This window comes from Octopus bimaculoides, chromosome 15, assembly GCF_046866305.1.
Source record: "Octopus bimaculoides isolate indiv1 chromosome 15, ASM4686630v1, whole genome shotgun sequence".
NCBI classification, from domain to species: Eukaryota; Metazoa; Mollusca; class Cephalopoda; order Octopoda; family Octopodidae; genus Octopus; species Octopus bimaculoides.
The window spans coordinates 23,267,089-23,293,191 of NC_142942.1; the positions used below are offsets into that span (position 1 = coordinate 23,267,089).

Below are 26,103 nucleotides of genomic sequence, written 5' to 3' on the forward strand. Positions count from 1 at the left end.
CTACAACAAACAAAAACAGTTACCGTTACATATGTATATATATATATATATATATATATATATATATATATATATATATATATATATATATATATATATATATATAACAAATAATAAATGAGTATATGCATATATACGTACAGGTATGTGCATACCTACATCTACCTGTATATATAGGTGCATATCTGGATACAGGACATTGCAAACAAAACGTAGACAAAAAAATAATAACAACCAGAGTACAGAAAACACACAGGCCACATACAAAACATTTTCCTTCATCAGCTTCCCCCATTCTAACACAGGCGTTGCGAAGAGTAGGGCAGGACGCATCGTTAAAATGGCTCTTCCCACGGATCACAAATTAAATTTGTATACACAAATTAAACTTGTACCATGGAGGAATGTAGTGGCGGACAGAAAACAAGACAGGAAAACAAACGGAAAAGGCTATGCGGCCAGACGTGAAAAATTATGTGTATATTGAACGCTGTGAAGCAACGAACTGGAAGCGGGACGAAGTAAGTTCGTATGTTTGCTCGGCGATAGCCAAGGAAGAAAGGAATTAGTAACTGGACACATGTGACCAGCGAGGGGTAAGGAAGAGAGAGAGTAGTAGAGGGAGAAACAAGGGGAGGAAGTAGAAAATAAGTGAGCAACGAGAGAAAGAGAGGAAGAGAGAAATATAGTAGTAACAGAAGGAAGAACGAGAGGGGGAAAGAGAGAGATATAGTAGTAAGAGAAGGAAGAACGAGAGGGGGAAAGAGAGAGATATAGTAGTAAGAGAAGGAAGAACGAGAGGGGGAAAGAGAGAGATATAGTAGTAACAGAAGGAAGAACGAGAGGGGAAAAAGATATAGAGATAGAGATAGATAGAGTCGCGTCAGAAAAAAATATATATATAAAGAGAGAGAGAGGGAGAGAGAGGGGAAGAGAGAGAGGGGGGACAGAGAGAGAGAGAGAGAGAGAGAGAGGGGACAGAGAGAGAGGAGACAGAGAGGAGACAGAGAGGAGACAGAAAGAGAGAGGGGACGGAGAGAGAGAGAGAGAGGGGGGGACAGAGAGAGAGAGAAATTACCCGATTATCCATTTAACTTGGGACCGTTGGTTCAAGGCATGAATATCACCACATTGCTGTGTCTCTTGAACACGACAATCTTGACAGCGTCGATTCCCAGTGACACCACCACCACCACCACCACCACCACCACCACCACCACTTTCACCGCTACTACTACTTGAAAGTAGTAAACTAAAGTAATGAAGTGTTTTTCTCAGGCTGGTAAACCTGTTGACGAAAATTAGACCAATGAGAAGGGAGGAAGTGGTACATGTGCTATACACACACACACACACACACACACACACACACATACACCCGCAACGCACGCACAATATATACACACACATCACAAACACATACACCCTCACACACACATATAACGCACTTATAAACATAACACATGCACATACATATAGTCACAGCATTGACAGATAGCTATCCTGCACACATACGCGGACACCTATGTAAATACATACACACACATACACGTACACATATATATATACATATATATATTATATATTTATATATATGCATGTCTGTATACACATATGCGCGCACACACACACAAGCACAGTGTGACATATACATACATATACACACACACACACTCGCTCGCGCATATCCACACTTAACTGACAACTGATAACACTCGACTAGCTTCAGGCTGTATACACACACATAGAAACCCAGTCCATATACACATACACATACATATACACATACACATACATATACACATACACACATAGAGATCTTAATTCGCTACCAGTGCGTGTTTGGAGTTCCTTCTTGTTACATCTTAGATATATGTATATATACATATATATATAATATATATATATATATGCATATATATACACACATACATATATAAACATCTAGATTCCCCAGGATTATATATAGCAGGTAAGATATCAAAAAAAACAAAGCCTTTTTTCTGTCATCAATATCTTCATAATCCTTATCATTTATTAAGACCGTCTGTTGGCCGAATCGTTAGCACTCCGGGCGAACCCACCGGGAGTTTTAACAAACGAAGGTAAGAATTGTTTTCTCACGGTTGTAGCAATAGCGAAAGAGGTAGTATGGAAGACGAGGATAAAAGGAATTAAGACAGGCAACTTTATCTCTGGCCACAATTTACGTTCATTTTTTACTTTTCATTTGAAAAGGAAAGTGTGGCTGGAGAGGAGATGTTTGTCGGAGTGTACGTTCCAAAAGAGATGGAAGCATGTTGCACGAGTGTTGTGCGTGCAAGGAACCGTGTGAATAGTCAGAAGAAAAAAAGAAGAAAAAAAGGTGCCAGCGATAGATCGGGGCTTGTGGGGTCGGAGCGTGGCCTGATTATCGCTTCATTTGTGTTGTCTAACGTACTGTTAATATCATTCGATTTTTTAATATTTTATAAAATTTTTAAAGTCATATTTATGTAAACCATTCGCATTACTGATCCCAATCAGTTGTTTTGTATCATTCTATGTTTGGCCCCCTGTGGGCAATAAAGAAATTGGTATTTCGCCCGTCACTACGTTCTGAGTTCAAATACGGCCGAGGTCCACTCAACATTTCGCGGTCGATAAATTAAGTACCAGTTACGTGCTCCGGTTGATCTAATCGACCGCTTCCATTCCCCACAAATTTCAGGCCTTCTACCTATACTAGAAAGGATTATTATTATTATTATTATTATTATTATTATTATTATTATTGACTTTGCCTTTCATCTTTTCAGGATCGATAAAATAAATTCTAGTTGAGTACTGGGGTAGACGTACCCCTTCCCGCAAATTCCAGTAGAAAGGATTAACATTACAGCTGTTGTGGTTTCTAATGAACAGAGATATTATATCACATTACTTCGACAATGATTAACTGTTGTTCATTTTATCGGCCCTCATCGACATCAGAGAAGCTATTAATTGGTCCTACTAATTCGGCCGAGGTCGACTTTGCCTTTTATCCTTTCGAGGTCGATAAATTAAGCACCAGTTGCGTACTGGGGTCGATCTAATCGAGTGGCACCCTCCTCCGAAATTTTGGGCTTTGTGTCTAGAATAGAAAAGATTATTTAGAGCTCATTCAACAGGACTACAACCACGGGATTTTCGGTAACGATCCTCCGGAATGTTATTATTACAGTCATTTCTGTTGCTATTATCACTGTGATGTCCCCTCATCTATGTCTCTGTGGCTACTAAAAGCCCATGATTAGCCTTAGAGGTTCTCCTATATCAAGGAAGACCAAACCAACTTCATTTCCCTTCCTTTTCTGTTTTCGTCACTTATGCATACCATGTATATTTTCTTCCTGTGTTTTATTATACACCAGTGCTTCTCAACGGTGCTTCTCAACCATTCTATTTTAATGACTTTTCCCCACCGACCTCTTTTAATATGCTTATCCTGATGTGTGCGTGTATATTAAAGTTGGTGCATAATTATTGCGGCTTTTTTTTTTTTTCAATAAATTTTATTCAACAAAAACAATATCAACATGTAACAAAATTATCTTTAAATGATTATTCCGGAACATATTCACCATTTACTTCAATTACTGCTTGACGTTTTGCTTAAATTTTTTGTTGAATAAAATTTATTGAAAAAAAGCTGCAATAATTATGCACCAACTTAATATATATATATATATACATATATATATATGAAATTATTAATTTAGTTCACAGACACCTCACCCAGTACAACCCTTGCGGACCGCCAGGGTGGTAACAACTGTTTTGTACCATGCATATTTTTCTTTCTTTTTTTCTTCTTTTTTTTTTTTTTGTTTATGCATATCATTTCATTGAATGTAAATCCTGAGATTATATACCCCTGTCGTTCGAAGATCCTCCCGTATCAGTCTCCCCTGTGGCAGAGGAAAGAAATCACCACTTGACACTTCCCAGGCTTTAGGGATGGCAGAGTAATCCCGTTCTCTTGCGTGGGGTCCTACCCGAATTACCCTAAATGGAATTCCTTGCTATTGCGGATTCTATTTATTTATTTATTTATTTCTCTAACTCCTGTTTCTATATCCTTTGTTATATCCTCTAATATCGTAATATCACACTTTGATCGGTGTAAACTCCACCCGTTTTCGTGTTTTATCTCGACCTTTCATATTAAGGAAATTACCACCACCATCATCATCATCATCATTATTATTATTATTATTATTATTTATAAATTTCAGGCCTTTTGCCTTTAGTAGAAATAATTATTATTGCTGCCCCTATTTTTGTGTTTCTGCCTGTCTTGCAAGTAGGATCCCTAAGACAAAATGGATCTTATTGAGTTAAATGGATGCCTGTGTGCGTGTGCGTATGTGTGTTAGTATACGTTTGTATGAGTGTGTGTGTGTATGTGTTAGTAAACATTGTGTGTGTGCATACACACATATACATACATACATATATATATATATATATATATATATATATATATATATATATATATATATATATATATATATATATATATATATATATATATATGCGGGCGCGCGCGCGTGTGTGTATAATCTGTCTGTATGCGTATGTGAAGACAGCAGGTGTGGTTAAAGATAAAATATGGTTGGTATTTCATGCATGTTTAGTGACAATGCGCTAACCCACTCACGGGCTCAAGCAGGAAAATCAAAGCCGACCCCATTAAAATTCGAACGGTTACAGACGTTTCTGGCGCAATGCATTTCGTCCGTTGCTCGACCGATTCTACTAATACATGATTTTTGTGTTTTTTTTTCTCCTCTTTACCTTCTAGTTTTCCGTGTGCCTATACCACCTTTTTTCTTTTGTTATTCCACAGTGTTGGCATAGCTTTCAGTGTATGTAGGTCCCATCTCTGTCGTGTCTGTGAATATATTCCTTCTTAGCCAAGACTAGGCAGCCAGAGACAATATGATTTATTGTTTCTTGACCATCTCCACATATTCTGCAGTTATTCGTTATGTTTCTTTTCATTATATTTGGTCATTTTTGGTGGGAAGGCTTTGATCTTGTACTGCAATTAAAAATCCTTCAGTCTCTGCTTTGAGTCCTGAGCTTCTCAGCCATTGCTGGGATTTTGCTTTGTCTATTTCTTTTCTGTTTAGTTTAATCCAGTATTTGCCATGAAGGGGCTTTTCTTGCCATCATTTTATAATGATTCGTTACTGTTCTAGTTTTAGTTTGGATTTCAGTTGTTTTACAGTTTTAGTTGTTTCTTCTCTTTCTTCATAGTTGATAGGTACTATGACTTCTTGTTTGTATTTGTCAGCTTCCTTAAAGGCAGAAAACAGTTTTTTGTTTTGTTTGTCTTTTTGTGGCTATTTGTATTAGTTTTCCTTGCTTCTGAAGTACGTATTTCTGTAGTCCTATGGTGGTTATTTTGTAGTAATTTTCTAGCTGTATAAGGCTTCTACCAACTTCAATACGTTGTATATATAATATTTCTATGTCAGATTTTGGGTGGTGCATCCTAAATCCTGTCATTATTTTTCTTGTTTTCCTGTGTATTTTGATTAGTTCATTTAGAGTTCAGTTAAGAATATTGTAGCTGTAACTTATAACTGGGACCGCTAAAGTGTTGATACCCACTATCTTGTTTTTCGCATTGAGCTCTGTTATTAGTATTAATCTAACTCGTCTATAGTATTCCTTTCTTATTTTCTCTTTCATTTGTGCGTTTTGTATCGTATCTTGTTCATTCTTTCCTAAATATTTGTATGTCTGGCTTCGGTCTAATTCTCTTATTTCATCTGCTTTATCTAGTGTGATGTTGCTGCTCTTAACTAGTTTTCCTCTTTTCAAGGTTGCTTTGGCACATTTTTCTAAGCCAAATTCCATGTTTATTTCTTTGGTAAATCAATTGCAGCTTCCCTTCTGCTCTTCTGGAAACAGGTTGTTTTCTTCCAGATGTTTGCTCATCCTTGCGATATTATTGCAGTAAAAGCTTTGTAAATTGTAGAGAGACAAGTTATTGGTCTGTAATTTCGTGGGTTTGCTGTTTCAGTGGATTTAGGGATTAGGACAGCTTTTCCTTCCATGAGCCATTCAGGCATTGTCTCTAGCTCTGCTAGTATTTCATTAAATTTCTCAGCCAGCTTTTTATGATTTCCTCTTAGGTATTTTAAGCAGAAGTAGAGCATCTTGTCGTGCCCAGGTACTTTCTAGTTGCTTAGTTTTTGCAGTGCTTGAGTGACCTTTTCAGTTGTTATAGGGGCCCAGAGTTGTTCAGGTGCTGATTTCTTTGTTTTGAGAGACCTTTTCTGAGGTTGTTCCTTCGCCGACCAAAAATTCTTCCACTTCTTCTGTCGTTGCTGCTGCATTAATCTCTATTTTATTTTTGCCAAAACTTTGGTAGAATCTTTTGAAGTTGGAGTTGAACTGTTTGTTTTGTTCAAAGAAACGTTAGCATTTCTCATACTGGCGGATTCTCTGTGCTTTGGCGAGAATATCCTGTTTTAGCTATTCTTTTACCTCAAGTATATTTTGTTCTGTAATTCTGTATTGATGTAGCATTTTTCTTCTCTTCTTGCTACCTAGTAGTCTTGATTGTCTACTGGTTTCATTAAGAATTCACAGATCCTTTCTCTTATTTTTTTTTTTTTCTGGATATCATTTATCCACAAGGTTTTTTTGAGTGGTGATGTTCCTGTTTGGATGGGTTTTGTGGGGTATCCAGCTTCTTTTGTTGCCATAGAGACTGCTGCATATATCATATCATTTAGCCTGGGCATATTGACATTTGTGGTTATTAATTCTGTAACAACCAGGTTCATGATAATTATTATTGATGTTGTTTCATTATCAATTTTATTATCAATTTTATTATCAATTTTATTATTATTCATCAATCTTCTTCTTCTTCTTCTTCTTCTTCTTCTTCTTCTTCTTCTTCTTCTTCTTCTTCTTCTTATTATTATTATTATTATTATTATTATTATTATTATTATTATTATTATTATTATTATTATTATTGAGTGAGAGAGCAGTGCGTGCCATCAAAGTGACACTGGGGTAAAATATACGAAGCCCAGTATACCCATCATGACTACCCGTCTGATAAGGGTACACCAGGCACATGCATCACAACCATATGTGTGTGACATGGTGATCTCATGTCAAGATAAACAGCACATGACCCCCCTTCTCCCACTATCACTACCCCTCCAAGTACCACTATTTAATCACCTTACACTACATATTTACAGTGTTCCAGGTCAGTCCACTACCATCATGCAGTCATCACTGCACCTCACCGCCGCCGCCACCACTGCTGCCAACGCCCCCGCCACCGCCGCTTCCAACACCAACATCACCACCACACCCATTTTACTTTCAATTCTCTCCTCATTCCCTGACCCCTACCAAAACACCTCCTCCTACCACCTGTACTCACTACCATTAACTACCACCCACGGTTACACTCACACAGCCATAAGTCTCTCTCCTCACCCCACTAAAACCGCGTTCCCTCCTCCGCCTCTTCCCCCACTATCGCCGCCACCACACTCATCAAATTCCTTGATACCAAATACTCTGCGTTGAGAATGTTAAAGAATATAGAGCAACCGACGAAAGAAAATCTGTTTTCAACCTATTTTCTGGGTTTTCTCTGAGTTTGAACCTGGGATGGAAAATATATAAATGTTTTACCGATAAAGGTTTTTTGCATACTGAACTACTTGGCAAAATTGTTAATTAGTAATTTATTAATTAATTGACAATCCCCTGCCCTATGTCTATCTATCTATCTATCTATCTATCTATCTATCTATCTATATCTATATCTATATATATATATATATATATATATATATATATATATATATATATATATATATATATATATATATATATATATTATAAAATATGGTAATTAATCATACATTAATTAATATCGATTAATTATCAGGAGGCCAGCACATCTAAAGAATCAAAGAGATTCAGAAATAATATCTGCAATCTCAGGGGATTAAGGTTGTCCACGTTAGTGGTCAACATTATTTATATATATATATATATATATATATATATATATATATATATATATATATATATATATCTAATACAAAGGATATATAAGCATGTATACACACATATATGTACATACTTACATCTACATGTGTATATAGATACATATCAGGGTACAGGACGTTAGAAAAATGAACTACAGACAACGGAACGAACACATAGGATAACAAATAGCCACTTGGAATTATTCCTTCATCAGCTGCCCCCTCTCTCTCTCTCTCTCTCTCTCTCTATATATATATATATATATATATATATATATATATATATATATATACATATATATATATATATATATATATATATATATATATATATATATATATATATATATATAGGAAAATGAAAAAAAGCCAGAATGCTGAACTGGAAGCATAATTTAATAAAGATTTTTTCTAACCGGTTTTCATGGCGATGAAGCAAATTATCAAGAAGAAGGAGAATGAAAATGTTTTTTTGCAAAGAAGTACAAAAAAGTACAAAATGAAGAAAATAATATATAAAACAATAATATATAAAAAAAAAATATACCCATACATTATATTGTCTTTGAGCTTTTGTAGTTCAATAGTAGTTCATGTATAAATTGGTAGGAAAAATAAGGATGCATGAGAGTTGAGAGTTTTGTTAGGTTTAAAAAAAGGGTTAAAAGTTTGTGTTAAGCAGGAAATGTGGTGTCAAAACAGGAAGTGTGTGTAAGGGGAGACAAGTGTTTTTAGTTAGAGTTATGAACACTTTTTTTCCAACAGAAAGTTTGTGTCTGTTCATAGAGAAATAAGCTCACTGAGGGGTGTGTGTTAAGAAAAGGTTGGAATTTTTCTATGAAAAGATTCTCCTTGTTGATTCTTTTTTGTGTGGAGATTCTGTCTTTACATTGATAGAAAGGGAATATAATGAATTTAGGGTTTTTGTTTCTGGCGCAAGAGTCTATGTGGCCACTGAGTGGAATTTGGCGGTATTGAGGGAGGTTTATTTGTTCCTTATGGACAGCTACTCTTCTACGTAATGGGAGGCTCGTCTGTCAGATATAGAAGTTTTGGCAACCTGCGCAAGTAAGGACATAAATGAGGTTACCCGAGGAACAAGAGAAATTGGTTCTAATTTTAAACTTTGTTCCTCGTTTGAAGGTAAATTCAGAGCCTTCAAGTAGGTAGGGGCAGGTGCCACAATTAGGGCGTGCACATTTTTTAACTGATGGGGGTGGAAGTGGTGTATGTAGTTTGGAATTGGTTAATAATGTTTTCAAAGATTTGTGTTGCCTTTTGCATTTAAGGACTTTGTGTGTATTAATGATATTGTTCATTTTCGGGTCTGTGGTGAGTAAGGGGAGGTTTTGTTTAATTGTGGTGAATGCTTCGATGTTATTGGGGTTATGGGTGGAGATGTATGGAAGTATTTTGGGGTTGGGTGTGTTATTATGTTGGTTGGTTTTTAGTGTGTTTTGTCAAGTTCCTTGGCACGTTTTATTCCAAGATCTATGAGTGTGGAGGGATATTGGCGTTGTAACAGTGCTTTTTGAGATCTTGTAAGCGTATTTCTCGAGTGGTTGGGTCAGAGACAATGGTGCAAATTCTTTTAGCTAAATTAAAGGGGATATTTATCTTGGTGTGTTTTGGGTGGCATGAGCTAAAAAGGAGGTATTGTTGTGAGTCTGTAGGTTTGTGGTAGATGTCGGTTGTGATTTGGTTATTAGGTGTTTTTATAATTAAGAGATGAAGAAAAGGGAGATGATGTTTGCTGAATTCCATAGTGAATTGAATGTTGGGATGTATGTTATTAAGAATGGATTTGAATTCTAGAAGTTTTTCATAGGGTTCATTCCATATGATGAAACAATCATCCAAATATCTTTTCCAGTTATCCATTAAAAAGATGTGGAAAAGGTGTCCAAATTTCTGACGTGAGGTTTCATATAGTGTTAATTCAAAAAAACCCATTATGAGGTTCGCAAGGACTGGTGTAGCTTTAGTACCCATCGCGATACCACATTTTTGGCGAAAGTATGTGTCTGCAAACAGGAAGTAATTGTTGGTCAGAATGAACTTAAGTGATTCTATGATGAAAGTTGTGTTGATGCGATTAGGAAATGTTTCTGGGTGTTTGTGCAGCCAGAATTTAATTGCCTCAATAGCATATTCATGAGGGATATTTGTATAAAGGTTGACCACGTCAAAATACACCAAGAGTGACTCCTCGTTTGTTGTTTTCGGGAGGTGATTGAGCATGTCAAGATCATCTCTGATGAAACTTTTGATGTGGCTTAGGAAAGGTTTCAAAAGAATGTCCAAGAAATTGCTTAAGCGATGTGTTTCGCAGGAGGTGCCTGCTATAATGGGTCTTAGTTTTAAATCTTCCGGTGCCTTGATGTTGATGTAGATTTCAGAGGAGAGTTTGCAAGCTTCGGTGATGGATTTGTTCTTATGGATTTTAGGGAGGCCATAGAAGAGGCTGGGCTTGCATTTGAAATTAGTGATGTAATCTTTTTCTTTGTCCGCGAGTCCTTGACCTTGCTGGAGTATAAGGGTGGTGAGGTTTTTGAGAGTTTTTTGTTGTTTATAGTTGGTGATAGTTTCATAGAAGGAGTTATCGTTTAGTAAGGAGAGTGCTAGGTGTTTGTAAAAATCTGTGTTCATTAGGACTACAGTACTACCTTTGTCAGCTTCTTTGATAGTAAGGCTTCTGTCTTGTTGTAAGTCTCTTAGATTTTTCCATTCTATGCTATTAAAGTTTGATTTGACCTTGGTTTTAGGTGGGGTAAAAGGGAAACTCTGGATGTGGTTGCAAAAATCATCCAGTGCTTTATTCCTTCCTTTGGAAGGTATGAAGTTGCTTTTGTTTTTAATAATTGAGTCATCCTCATTGTTGAAGTCTATGAAAGCTTCTGTTAACCGAAGCTTTCTGCAAAATTCTGAAATGTCATCCTTGATCTCAGGGGGGTTGGGTGTTCTTGGGGTGGGTGTGAATTTTAAGCCTCTGGCTAGGATGTTAATTTGGGTTTGTGTAAGGGTTTTATTAGAGAGGTTTATTATTTTAGTTTGCTTTTTAGTTTTCTTTTGATGGGTCTGTATTAGCGGTAGTGCCTGTTTTTCTCCCCTCTGTCTAAAAAATGGTTGTTGAAGTAGGGGGTGTAGTGATTGTTAGAGTTGTGGTAGAAGGGGTAGGGGTAGGGGTATTGTTGGGTGGATAGGCTGGAAGTGGATGGGTAGGTATAGTGATTGTGTTGGTATGGGATGTGATGGTTTAAGGTTTTGTGAGAAATGCGGTGGGTTTTTGGGTGTTTGTAGGGTGGATTGTATGCAAGGTTGGAGTTGGGTAGGTAGTTATTGTGGTTCTGTTGGTGTGAGTTGCGTGGGTATGAAGATCTGTAGAAAAAATGGTATGATTGTGGGTGTTTGTTGGGTGGACGGTATGGGGTACCTTGGGTGGGAGATTTATGCATAGGTGTGGGTAGGATTCCTTGTTTGTTATTGGTGTGAGAGTAAGGGGCATTGAAATTGGGATAATAGCAAGTATAAGGGGGGGTTCATGATGCTTCTAGTCCATATGGAAGGAGAATGGTTGAGTTGGGTCTTGTTTGGATTATTTTGTGGGGAAAAAGGGTTTTTGTAGGGTTGGAAGAGGATGTGTTTGGTGTGGAGGGAGGTAGGGGGGTATGTGTGTTTGTAGTGTGGTTTGGGGTGGTGTTTGTGGGGAGCAGTGGTAGTATGTATTGTTGGTCCTTTTGTGAAGGGGTTTTTTGATTTGAGGTTTAATATGAATTGTGTTTCATAGTTATGGAGGAATTTTTTGTTGTTTTCCCAGTGTTTAAGGGAAGTTAGTTCTTCCTTTTGGCATTCATCTTTCCACAGCTTAATAACATGTTCGAGGGATTGCTCGTTGGAGTGTGTGGTAAGTTCGAAGAGCATCTCATCATCAATTTTTGTGTATTTTTGTTCGTGATTTTGTGCTCTGAGTTTTAAAAGTTCCACTTCAGTTTTCATCTTTTCAGATGCCAGTTTTTCTCTTAGATAGCGTTGTTCTTCTGGTTCATCTGTGATGTGTTTAATTTGGAATTTACGGGGTAGTATGATGGGAGAAGAGTTTAACCATTTGTCATAAATTTCAGCTTTGTTGTGGTTTTTAAGCATGTTCCAGAAAAGGAGTTTTCTGTTGTGCAGTTTCTTGGTCCAGGTAGATTTGAAGGAGAATGAAAGAGTTGCACCAACAATAATAATAAAAACACATTCAGAATTCCGCCGAGGTCAACAACAACAGCAGCAGCAATGACAACAACAACAACAACAACAACAACAACAACCACAGCTGGTTTACTTACTTGTTTACAGATTTTTCTTCTATCTTTATATTTATTCAGCCGAAATGTACTTTTTTTCCCTCTTAATTTATGTATTGTCTTGTATTCTTTCAGAAATCCAGCAAAATGCAGATTATACCATTGGCTCACGATTTTCCTAGCAAACACATCACCTTTTCTGGTCTGCTTGTTGTGTTGGTTGGTTTGTTCACTTTCATAATTTCTTGCGTCTACGTCTCAGGAAACTTATTCATTGGAACATTGATTTGTTGTTTATTTGTAAGTATACTCCTTACTTTATCTACCTACCTACCTATCTATCTATCTATCTATCTATCTATCTATCTATCTATCTATCTATCTATCTATCTATCTATCTATCTATCTATCTGTGTGTGTGTGTGTCTGTCTGCCTGCCTGTCTGTCTGTCTGCCTGCCTGTCTTCCTATCTATCTGTCCGTCTATCTACTTATCTTTTCCAATCACTCCCTCTATATTTCCACCCTCTCTCCTATTTCCCTTTTCCCACCTGCTCTCTACTTTTCAACTTTTCCCTTTCCATTTATCAATACCCTTTCTCTCTCTTCTCTTGCTGTACGTGCCATGCTGTATGCTGTAGCGATGATGGCAAATGAAGTGGTATACTGTTGTAGTTAGGACATGTGTGGCGGTGCAGTGTGGCGGTGCAGTGTGGCGGTGCAGTGTGGCACACCCTACAAAGCACTGCTTGTCATGGATGACGAGTTTGCTGAATACAGTCGGGACGTTTGGAAGCATGTGTTAAACTGGACAAAAATGTTACAGAAATTTATGAGTATTTTTCTGATTATGGATTAACTTTTTCGCTGGTACAAGAGGTTCAAGGAAAGTCGAAAGGAGACGAGAGACGATGAGAGGTGTAGCAGGGAGCGGGGCTACCGAACATCAAAAGCTGGTTGAGAGAATTCGCAATTTTCTAGTTGAAGACCATCGTGTTTCTCTAAAGACATTAAGCATACAGTTTAAAATTGGTGAGACCATTGTACACAGAATGCCGGATGATCAGTTGGGCATAGCAAGAAAGGGTCGAAAAGATGACCTATGTCCACTTGGGATTATGTAAGCTCCTAAAACAATCAGCGACCAAATTACATATCACTAAGTAGTACTCACTCGCGAGTGGTGGCTAGGCGTCCCCAGCTTTAAAATTCAGAAAATATTGAAAAAGTGGCCTTCTTATCTGAGATTTCCATAACTTCAATTTGATTGTAAAAACATTTATGAAAATCGCCCTCTTTGAAATAGTTTTCATTTCGCGTTGTCGCTATCACAACGACGCATAACATTTGTAAACTTTATTGTATTAGCGACCAATCAGCACTTAATTCTTCACGAAATTCAGCATGTAAAGGTAAAGCAAAGAAAAGAAACAAATCTTTGCTTTCGGAATACAACTCTGGACCCCAGGGAGTAAAATGAGACCCCCGTATTCAGCGGCCACTCCCCCACCCCAAACCTAAACAACTCGGGGAATAACTCGATCCTTGTGCTTACGATATTAAAACTCAGCATCTGGTCGTGTGCACCTTAGATTCAGCTGAGCAATCTGTTGTACCAGAAAGACGTTTTATCTAATGAACCAACGTACAGAAACACACACACACACACACGCACACACACACACACACACACACGCACACATACACACACACACACGCACGCACACACACACATACACACACACGCGCGCGCGCGCGCGCGCACACACACACACGCACGCACACACACACGCACGCACACACGCACACGCACACACACACACGCACACATGCACACACACACACACGCACACACACGCACACACACACACACACACGCACACACACACACACACACACACACACACACACACACACACACACACACTTTCTCGTATAAATATTAGTAGCTGAGTGCTGATACTTCCAAGTGCACCAATTACTGGTATCACATCTACTCCCTTCATTGACCACAACCTTCGTATTTCCCACTTCAAATTATCATAGCTGTTTATTTTTCTCTTCTTTCACATTGATCTTGTTGTCACCGGGACATGCTCTGTCGATTATCATACATGTTCTTTCTTTCATATTCACCACAACAATGTCCGGTTTCCAATGTCTGGTCAGGTGATCGCACTGGACCATTGCATTCCACAGGATTTTGCAATTTTCATTTTCGGGGACTCCTTCTGGAGTTTGTTCATACCACGCCTTTGCTCTTCGTAGGCCGTGATTTCCACAGAGCTCCCAATGGATCATTCTTGCCACATTGTCATGGCATCGTTTATATTCGCTTTGTGCCAATTTCGGGCATTCGCTAACGATGTGCCATACCGTTTCACCCCTCTCACCACACATTCTGCATTTGACTGCTTTTTCTAGCACATTGTGTGGGCACATAGAGAGTTATTACCAGACATGCAGATGTTTACAGTGATATTACCATTTCAATATGTTTATTTTCCAGCTTACTATAATTGGTGTGCTTCTAATTCTTACTGGTCTCTACGTCTTGAAACCAATAGTGGATAATGTAAGTACACAGCTTATTATTATTATTATTATTATTATTATTATTATTATTATTATTATTATTATTATTATTATTATTATTATTCCTTCGTAACACATGTAGGTAAAAATTGATCCCAACACTCCAATCACCACTGGTATCACTTTTACATTACTCTCTCACATTCCATACAGTCTTGCCATTTCTACTTTCAATTCGGAGTACTTGGTAATTTTTTTCAACCTCTTTACTCAGAAAATTCATGTCATTTGGTACGGCTACATCAATGATCTGACAGTATTTGTCGCTCTTACTCAATATGACAATATCCAGCTGACGGATATAGTCCCACAGTGTCGTTACTTTTCCATCCTTCTGCATAATTTTACTTGGTACATGCTCATACCAGTTTTCTGTTACTTCATATTGGGATTTACGGCATAAAAGCCAATGAAGATACACACACATTTTATCATGGCGGTGCTTGTATTCTTTTTGGCAAGGCTCTCACATCCTCTTACCAAGTGGATCACATTTTCCACACTCTTTCCAAGAGTCTGCATTTCTCGGTGTCAGAAGTTTTATAGATGTAAAGCTTCATTGATTTTGGTAGCGAGAGCCTGGTCTTGTGCAGCAATGATCAGGCTTTCGGTGGAACGCTTCAAATCACCTCGCTCAAGCCATGCCCACGATGCTGGATTATTCTTAACGTCCTGTGTATTTCTTTCAAACTGTCCTTGCATTCTCATTTCAAGGTCTTCTTTTCTCTTCTCCTCGGCTCTTTGGTTAAACTCTTCCCCGCCCATCATTTCGTCTGCATTTAAACCCATATCTTTCGCAGCATATTGCAGCAAGTTTTCATCACTATTTATCAAATACTCGGCAAGCGTTCTCCTTTCACTCCTTATACAATGATCTGTACTGATTAGTCCTCTACCACCACTCTTTCTTTTTAAGATACAGTCTGTTTATGTTTGCTTTACGACGTAGCGCCCCATGCAGCATCAAAAACTTTCTCTTCCTTCTATCCAGTGTTGATATTTCCTCCTTAGTCCATTTGAGGATGGACGCACTATATCTGACCACAGCAACTTCCTAGATATTCATTGCAAAAATCAAATTTTTGGCATTCATATCTATCTATCTATCTATCTATCTATCTATCTATCTATCTATCTATCTATCTATATATATATATATATATATATATATATATATATATATATATATATATATATATATATATATATATATATATATATATATATATATATATATATATATATATATATATATATATATATATAGTTTTAGGGAAAAGAACCAAAAACTATATATTTATTATATATTTTATACTGTGAAACTTAATTTAATTTTAATTTTTAATAAATTGATTTAATTGAGTTTTTACCTGTAATTTGGGATTTTATCCCTAATATTATTATTATTATTATTATTATTATTATTATTATTATTATTATTATTATTATTATTATTATTATTATATATATATATACAGGTAGGCAAATAAGTGGAAAGCAATATGGCTTTAATAGTAGTCGAACAGCGAGGATGGAGAGCTGCTACTCAGAGTCTTACGCTTCTGTTCTTCAGACAGTCAGGATGAATAACAATGACGAACGGGAGCGGGAAACTCTGAGTAACAACTCTGTGAATATATATATATGTAGTGAAACTACCTATCGTCACTAGATACAAAACTACTATCGCCATTACATACAATCTTCTCATTTAAATATAAATAAATGCGAGCGTAGTAGAGAACCCATTCCTTGTCATCACGTGACTGATTATTATTCGAATCGGCAACTTCTTCGAACCTTTCCCGCCAGAACGCAAACTGACCAATCACGGCCCCTAATAAGGTCACGTGATAGAGTATATTTCTACCATCTGGTGAGCCAATAGTTTGTTATAAATAGCTTTAACTCGGCGGCCAAATTTGTCTCGGTCCAGTTTCTCTTTGAGAACTGTTCCGTGTACCACACGACAGCAGCAGCAGCCAGCGACCACCTCAGCAGCTTCGTCCAGCCACGATGACCTCCGCCGTCGCCACATCAGCAACAAGAGTCTACGACTACTATCCAGCATCATTGTCATGACCAACACGATTACTACCAAACAGCCTCTACACCACCAGCGTCAACACGACTTACTATGTACACCAAACCAAACCTCCGCGGCACATCTCTCTCTTCGATTCTGTTAGGTGACTCAGCTTCTCCACGGTAAATAAACAGACAAGAGTTCTTAAACAGACAAGAAATTCTCAGCCAGCGACGAACATCTGTATAACAAGAATCACGGCCCGGCATCGATGCCACGACATCACAACTAGTGATCAGCTCTGCCACACTCAGCCTTTCCTCACTTTCACATACAGAACTTTTCCTATAGTGTACTAAAGAACTGGTATAATTGTTCACGTGTTATTGACTCTTTCTATTTGCTGTAAACACTCATACACACATGTATCACTCACATACACACTTTACTTTGTATGACGGCCTGTCTTTGATTATGTTCTTATATGTCGCATTCACACTCTCACACAGGCATACATCTTTAACGCCATAATAAATATCTCTGTTATTCATCTTATACGGTTGTGGTCTTTCATTACTGGTCATCTATGTTATCGTCGTATAACATATCATGTATATCATCATCTCTGATATATATATATTGTGAGTTCGACCGTGTGACGCGTTTAAATAAAAGGAGTCCTCTGTTCTTCCATTCGTCACCATACCTCCTTTTTGAGTTCGCACGGTCGTCCCTTACATATATATGTGTGTGTGCGTGTGTGTGTGTGTGTGTAAATATATGTATATGAAAATTTTAATTTGATATAAATTAATGTATGCATACACCACTTACTCCGTTTCAGACCTCGATCCAGTTGGTGTTGATTATTTTCGGTGAATGTTTTGCCTTCATCTCATTTTGTTTATTTTGCACCATTGCAGACGTAAGTTGAAAAATTCTTTCTATCAGCTTTATATTTTGATTTTATTCAAAATTGTTAAATCAGGCCTCCAATTACATCTATCTATCATCTTCTCTCTCTCTATCTCTCTCTCTCTCTCTCTCTCTCTCTCTCTCTCTCTCTCTCTCTCTCTCTCTCTCTCTCTCTCTCTCTCTTTCTCTCTGTCTCTCCTTCTCTCTCTCTTTCTCTCTTAATATCAATATATATATATATATATATATATATATATATATATATATATAGTTTTAGGGAAAAGAACCAAGGTTCATGAACTCATCGATGAAAATCCACCGTCACATATAGAAAAATTAATAAGTAAAAGCACAATAAGTAAGTATAATATAATGCAAAGTAAATATCACAAGATAAAGATAATAAAATGACTACACGTGCTTCATAACTAATTTTCAAATAGAAAGAAAATTTAAATCGATTAAAATCGATTAAAACTATCGAAAATCAATTCTATTCAAAAATATATCTAATCTTCAGGTCAAAATTCAACAATAATAATAATAAAAGAATGTATATAAATCAACCAACAATAAATAACAAATGAATGTATATAAAATACTTATTATATAAAGATAGAAAAATATTATTAAAAATATCAAAATAATAAACATTCCATAATCAACCCTACGTCCATTATAATATAAGCTAACAGGTATATTATATGCAAAAACCAACTTAACGAATTTGTCGTTTAAAATACAATTTGAACGAAGTTTAAGGTTAAAATAATAAGGATAGAATTAGCACATTTCTAAACGATGCAATCATTTAAGCTAGAATATTTTAGACTAAAAACGTTTTTTTTTTTAAAGAAGTCTAGTGAAAATATTGCGTAAAGAATAGGAATAGAAATAAAAATATGAATGAAAGATTTTAATCGATTTAAATTTTCTTTCTATTTGAAAATTGGTTATGATATTTACTTTGCATTATATTATACTTATTTATTGTGCTTTTACTTATTAATTTTTCTATATGTGACAGTAGATTTACATCGATGAATTCATGAACCTTGGTTCTTTTCCCTAAAACTATATATTTATATATATTTAATACTGTGAAACTTGATTTAATTTTAATTGGGGGAAAATGACTTATGGACGATGATTTCCAGAGTTATGTCCCTTGCATCGGTACGTCGGAAGTGAAAAATCGCATGTGTGTGTAAAGTAGGCAGGATATTGGCGTGAGTGGACTGCGGGGATAAGAGAGAAATAATGGAGGTGTTGGCGAGGTAATTGACCGGTTTGTGAAGGAGTATTCTATGTATACAGGTAACGCGATAAAGGGAGGAAGCACCTTTCACCATCCCTACAGTCACATCTTCTCTCACCCCTTTGCTCGCATTATCATATCCCCCACCTCCCATCCTACGCTTGTATACCTATAATACTCCTTCGCAAATTCAGTGATTACTCCTCACTTCTACTACCTCTCTCTCTTCCATCTCCTCGTTATCTCTTTTCCTGCCGTCATCGTACTTCAAACATATACATACAATTGTCGAATATAAAGATTTTTGACGTCCCAGTGCAATCAAGGGGGAATAACTCTTCGAGGAAAATTTCATCGGCAAATATCAATTTTTTTAAAAGTTACGAGAAAACAAAGCTGACCTGCATGAATTTTCCAGAACTCCTCTCCCGACTCACGGAAAAAAATTTTTTTTTGTTTTTGCACCACAAATTCCGATGTAATCAGACTCTACACATTCAGTATTTGCAGAAAATTTCATTTAAAAAAATCCATGAGGAAACAAAGTGGTTGGTGGGGGCACACTTGTGAAGGTATACTTTTCCCTTCTGCCACGGATTTTCTTTGCGATTCTTTAAAAACAACCAAGAACTGATATGGGGTAACCAAGAATTGCCTTCTTTTGCACTCGTCAGCACAAAACACCCAGACTATACATTTCTGACCAGCCATGTCTGTTAATGCCTCCCTTTAAACAAGAATAATTTCATGTGAATCTTTGTGTAACATTGTGGCCGTGTGTCGGACTAAATTTGTATTACCGTGACAGAATCTTGAACATGCTGGGAAAGGGTTCAACGCCATTTCATCCGGCTTTACGTTGTTGGTTCAAATTTCGCCGAGGTCAACTTTGCCGTTTATCCTTTCAGTGTAGAGTGGAGGGGGTCGATAAAAAAGTACCAGTTGAACGCTGGGGTCGTCGTTGAAATTCACTTTCCCTTCGCCCGAAATTTCAGGTCTTTTGCCTGTAATAGAAAGGATTTGTTATGAAAAAGAATCGTTACTACGTCGGACAAGATACTAAAATATATTTCTTCCATTGCTCAAATGGTACTTATTTTATTGAAAACGGAAGAATGAAAAGCAAGTCGGCCTTGACCAAGTTTCGACTAAGACCCGAAAGGCAGACGCTGCAAAGCCTTTTGTCCGACGTGTACGCCGTCATCATAATAATAATAATAATAATAATAATAATAATCCTTTCTGCTATAGACGCAAACCTGAAATTTTGGGGAGGGGGATAGTCAAATACATCGACCCCGATACACTGTAAGCAGTATCAAAACATCTTTTATTGTCATCTTAACATCACACTCTCATCTTTATAATCAAATTACTTTTAAAACAAACTTGTAATTTCTTATGTTTTCACAGACATTCTCTAGAACAATATTCTATGCAAAACCAAAATTAGGGCACCCTAGTCGTAACATCAACTTGAACTTCTGACTTGTTTCCTCTCGACGTCTCTGGGTGAGACTTGGAGTCAGTTTATACAAATACAAAGCAAAAGTGAAACATAATAATATGTGTGTGTGTATCTGTGTTATTATGAGGCTGGTGCATAATTATTGCGGCTTTTTTTTCAATTAATTTTATTCAACAAATAATTTTAACAAAACGCTAATTTAAACAAAACGGCAAGCAGAAATTGAAGTAGATGGTGAATATGCTCCGGAATAATCATTTAAAGATGTTTTTGTTAAATGTTTTATTGTTTTTGTTGAATAAAATTTTTTGAAAAAAAACCCCGCGATCATTATGCACCAACCTAATAATGATTCACAAACACACACACACATAAACATATATCGTAAATATTGTTTATGTGTTTACATCTATATTTCCCTCTCCCATTCTTTCTTTCTTTCTCTATCTTTCTTTTCTCTCTCTCTGTCTGTTTGTCTCTCTCTCTATCTCTCTCTCTTTCTCTCTCTCTCTCTCTCTCTCTCTCTCTCTCTATCTATCTATCTATCTATCTCTCTCTGTTTGTGCGTGTGTGTATACTTCAATATACATATACATATATATGACTATATAATCACTTTTTCTTTTTCATTTTTTTACAGGCACTGAGAGTGGTATGTATTGTTACCTGTCTTTTTATATTCCCATCAAACGTTTTAGTAACCAAATATGGAACAGCTGACACACTTGCCTCCTGTACAACACTACTATACCATCTTTAATAAACTCTGCCTAATTAAGAACCTACCGGCCTAATATTCCTCAACAATACATCTGCCCATACACTTAAAATGATGCGTTTTCTATCTGGGGTACCAGAAAGTAATGTTGCATTTCTTTTAATGGTTTTGTATAGGCAAAAATATTTCGTGAATATATTTATTCAATCAAAATATATTCCCCGTTGTTAGTAATAACATTTTCCTCACCAAAACCTGTTTTCCGATTCCTCAAGCAAAATGTTTAAAGTTATTCAGAAGAGTCAAATGTTTGGATTGCTGGTTCGGCTTTGTGGTTTCTGAATGTTCTTGCTATGGTAAAATGTTCAAGTGACCTAAATAAGTGAAAATAGATGTTGCTTGGTCTGGCGAGTGTGTGTGTGGGGAGGGGGCGGGGTTAGAAATTATCATGCTTAAAGAATATATTTTTTCTTTTCTTCAACTTGCCTCTCTTTCTTTTGACTAAAGCTGATGTTTTTTTTTCCCTCTTTAACAAAACTTCAAATTCTCAACACTAAAATTGTGTGGTGATACTTTCCCTTGTTCCAATAATTCCAAGTGAACAATACCTAAAATCTTCTTCGAGTAGTATGGTATGGATGTTGGAACAGGATTTTTAACATGGTGCTGGCCACTGATTCTTATGTTTATTGTTGGCGTAGATTGTTCCTTTTTCATCACAAGTTACAATTCGATTAAGAAAAGGAGTTCATTCCAGATCAGCAAATGCTTTATTCTTGAGGGAAAACTCATGACGTACGCGCTTTCCTTCTCTAAATGTTTTACCAATCTGTTTGACATGATCATCCACGGTGAACCAAAGTTTGCTATAAGTCTCCGATTCTTCGATGTTGATCAGTGGTTCTCTAAGGGGATCCATATGAACCCTTGGATGTCTATATAAGATTTTGAGAGATTAAAAAAAAGAAAAACTGTAGTGTTCTTAGAATTAAAAGGATTTTTACATTTTCGAATACTCAGGGAGAAAGGAAAAGATAGGTATTCACAGAAGTTGTAGATATTAAAGCTTTTTAAAATGATCGTTTGTGTGTTCGAAAACTGTGAATATGTAAGTTTCTTAACTTATTTTGAGGGAAATTTGTAGATATTCCAGTTTTTGAGAGTTATTTTTCAGTTGAATTGCTGGGTTGTTTTAGTGTCTCTATGCCTTCGGCTGCTGACTGGTCAGAGCAGCGAAGAACAAGTCTAGCCGCAGTCAAGGCTGGCGCTATTATTATTATTATTACTATTTTTATTATTATTATTATCATTATTATTATTATTATTATTATTATTATTATTATTATTATTATTATTCTTGTTATTGTTGTTGTTATTATTATCATTATTATTATTATTATTATTATTATTATTATTATTATTATTATTATTATTATTATTATTATCATTATTATTATTATTATTATTATTATTATTATGTGTATATATTTATCTACTTTTTACTTTGTCATTTCAGGTTCTTGACTGGGTAAGTACAACCTCTACTTTCACATTTCTGTGTGTGTGTGTGTGTGTGTGTGTGTGTGTGTGTGTGTGTGTGTATGCGCGTGCGTGTGTGTGTGTGCATGTGTGTCTATGTATTTTTATATAAATTATAAACAAAGTATAAGTTGAGCAAAATTATTTTACCATTTGCTTTCTATATTCAACTACAATTGTTTCGCGGCTTACTGTCATGTACGATTACTTTATTTTGTTTTATTTCATAATGAATAATAAATTGTTTACAAGTCTGTATTAATAAATATAATACGATCTGTACTATTTGTGAATTAATAAAACGTGAAAAAATCTCGAATAGATATGTCTCTGTGTGTATGGGATGGTGTGCACTTCCATGTCTTCTCGTATATGCAAACTTCCAAGAGCACCAATTACTATTGGCATCCCGTATGAATGGGCTAACGATAGCGTGGGGGAAAGCAGATAGGAGAGACGGGCTGGGGTAAAATGGAGTCCTACCACATGAGCAGAAGGGTTGCAAGCGTAAGTACATAGGTACCAAGGATCAACTCCTGGTAGACAAAACTGTACTTAGAGACTGCAAGAGGAGGAAAATTAACTTAGCTATGTCATGGATCGATTATCGAAAGGCGTACGATATGATCCCACATTCTTGGATAATGGAATGTATGGACCTATTTGGTATTGCATCGAATGTTGAGTGATTGCTTGGAAAAAGTATTGCGAATTGGAGGACGGATTTGACAGCATACAGAAGTTTAGGGACAGTAGAAATCAGGAGGGGCATCTTCCAAGGGGACTGCCTGTCCCCACTGATCTTTGTATTGTGCTTGATACCACTAACACTGATTCTGAGGAAAGCAAAAGCTGGGTATGTATTCAAAAGCCGCCAACAAAAATTTAACCATTTATTATTCATGGATGACCTCAAACTTTACGGTAAAGATGAAGCCCAAGTCAGTTCCCTCGTTGGTACGGTGTATACCTTCAGTGCTGATATCAGAATGGAGTTCGGACTGAGAAAGTGTGGTGTGTTAGTATTGAAGAGAGGCAAAATCAAATGTATGGAGGGGCTAACGATACTGTCGAGGGAGGTTATGAAGCAGATATGAAATGGATAAATTGATAGAGAAAGAAATGACAGAAAAATTTAAGGTGGAGCACTTGCACAGACTGAGACTGATCCTTAAGTCGAAATTCAACGGACGGAATAAGACTGAGGCTATCAACATCTGGACAGTTTCACTCCTTAGATACTGAGCTGGGGTAATCGCATTGACAGCAGACGAACTAAGCAGCTTAGACAGAAAGACAAGGAAGCTGCTAACTAGATATGGGTCACTCCACCCAAAAAGTGACACAGACAGACTGTATGTACCAAGAAAAAGAGTGAGAAGAGGACTTATTGGATGCGAACACAACATTAGAGCAGAAGAAAACAACATAGCATGGTATGTAAAAAATGCCACAGAACCGCAATTATTAGAAGTAGGAAGGTCAGACTTGCGTAGGATGAAAGATTGCAAAGATAAAGCACTATACAAGAAATTGAAAGCGAATGAAACTGAAAATAGATGGGTAAACAAAAGAATGCATGGACAATGTCATAGGGATGTTGAAGATAAGACAAACAGAGAAAAAAGATGGCTGTGGATGACTAAAAGTGATTTAAAACCGGAAACGAAGGCTCTAATCTGTGCTGCCTAAGAGCAAGCACTAAGAACAAACTACATAAAATACAGAATAGACAACAAAGCAGAAAGTGATAAGTGCAGAATCTGTGGACAAAACGGTGAAACCGTAAGGCATAAAACCAGCCGATGTATGCCACTAGCCCACAAGGAATATAAGAGACGCCACGACAATATAGCAAGGCCTGTCCATTGGATACTTTCAACAAGTAAGGACTTGACCGAGCAAAAAATTGGAACGACCACACACTCGAAGGCATCATCGAAAATGATAATGCAAAGATCCTGTGGGATTTTATGATTCAGTGTGACCATGCGATAGAGAATAGTAAGCCAGACATAGTCTTAATTGAGAAAGAAAATAAACTATGCTGGATCATAGATATAGCATGCTCAGCTGACAATAAGGTATGCGGTAAAGAAAAAAGAAAAGTCGATAGATATGACAGGTTAGCTTGGGAGGTTAAGTAGTTGTGGTCGATGAAAAAGGTGGTAGTAGTATCAATAATTGTCGGAGTCCTGGGAACAGTGAATAAAAATTTGAGAAGTACAGGGAACAAATAGGGGCTGCAATAAGGGTGGAGCACTTCCAGAAAACAGCACTGCTTGGAACCACTCGAATACTCCGGAAGGTGCTCGAAAAATAAGAGGTGTGAATGGCTGACACTGTAATACATCTCCAGCGTTAGAAGCTGTGCAAAGGCAATAATAATAAGTAGGTGCCTTAGGTATAATAAAAAAAATATTCAGACAAATACATAACAAAAACACCAGGACTTACAAATATATATATACACACACACACACATACACACACACACACACACACACACACACACACATCGCTACACATATCGCTACACACATATATAATAAAAAAAATATTCAGACAAATACATAACATTGTTTTTGTTTTTTTTCTTCTTTCTTTTTGATCTCGTTGTCACCAGGACATGCTATGTCGATTATCATCCATGTTCTTTTTAAACTGCAACAATGACCGGCCACCGACGTCTGGTCAGGTGATCGCACTGTATTATTGCATCCCACAGGATTTTGCAGTTCTCACTCTCGGTGATCCCTTCTGTGTATTGCATATACCACGGCTTTGCTCTTTGTAGGCCGTGGTTTCCACACAGCTCATAATGGATCATTCTTGTCACATCGTCATGGCGTCTTATGTATTCGCGTTGAACCAAATTCGGGCATCCGCTAACGATCTGGCATACCGTTTCAGCCCTCTCACCACACATTTTGCATTTGTTACTGTCGATAGTGTTGTCTATTCTGCGCTTCACACAGTTAGTCTTTAATGCTTGATCTTGAGCTGCGCATATAAGTGCTTTTGTCTTTACCTTCAGCTCACTTCTCATCCATAGCCACCGGTTTTCTGTATCCGTAATGGCGTTCGTTTATTATTATTATTATTATTATTATTATTATTATTATTATTATTATTATTATTATTAAGGCGGCGAGCTGACAGAATCGTTAGTACGCCGGGCGAAATGTTTAGCGGTATTTCGTCTACCGCTACGTTCTGAGTTCAAATTC

The 26,103-nt window shown here is 36.8% G+C and overlaps 1 protein-coding gene across 1 annotated transcript; it reads left to right on the forward strand.

Moving 5' to 3' along the window:
- Positions 1-1,063: 1,063 nt before the first annotated feature.
- Positions 1,064-21,391, forward strand: LOC149132439 (uncharacterized). Its single transcript, XM_089363574.1, has 5 exons — positions 1,064-1,972; positions 12,491-12,655; positions 14,864-14,929; positions 17,820-17,900; positions 21,257-21,391. Exons 2-5 carry the CDS (start codon positions 12,503-12,505, stop codon positions 21,374-21,376), a joined length of 420 nt encoding a protein of 139 aa, XP_089219700.1. The 5' UTR covers positions 1,064-1,972; positions 12,491-12,502; the 3' UTR covers positions 21,377-21,391.
- The last annotated feature ends 4,712 nt before the right edge of the window (positions 21,392-26,103 follow it).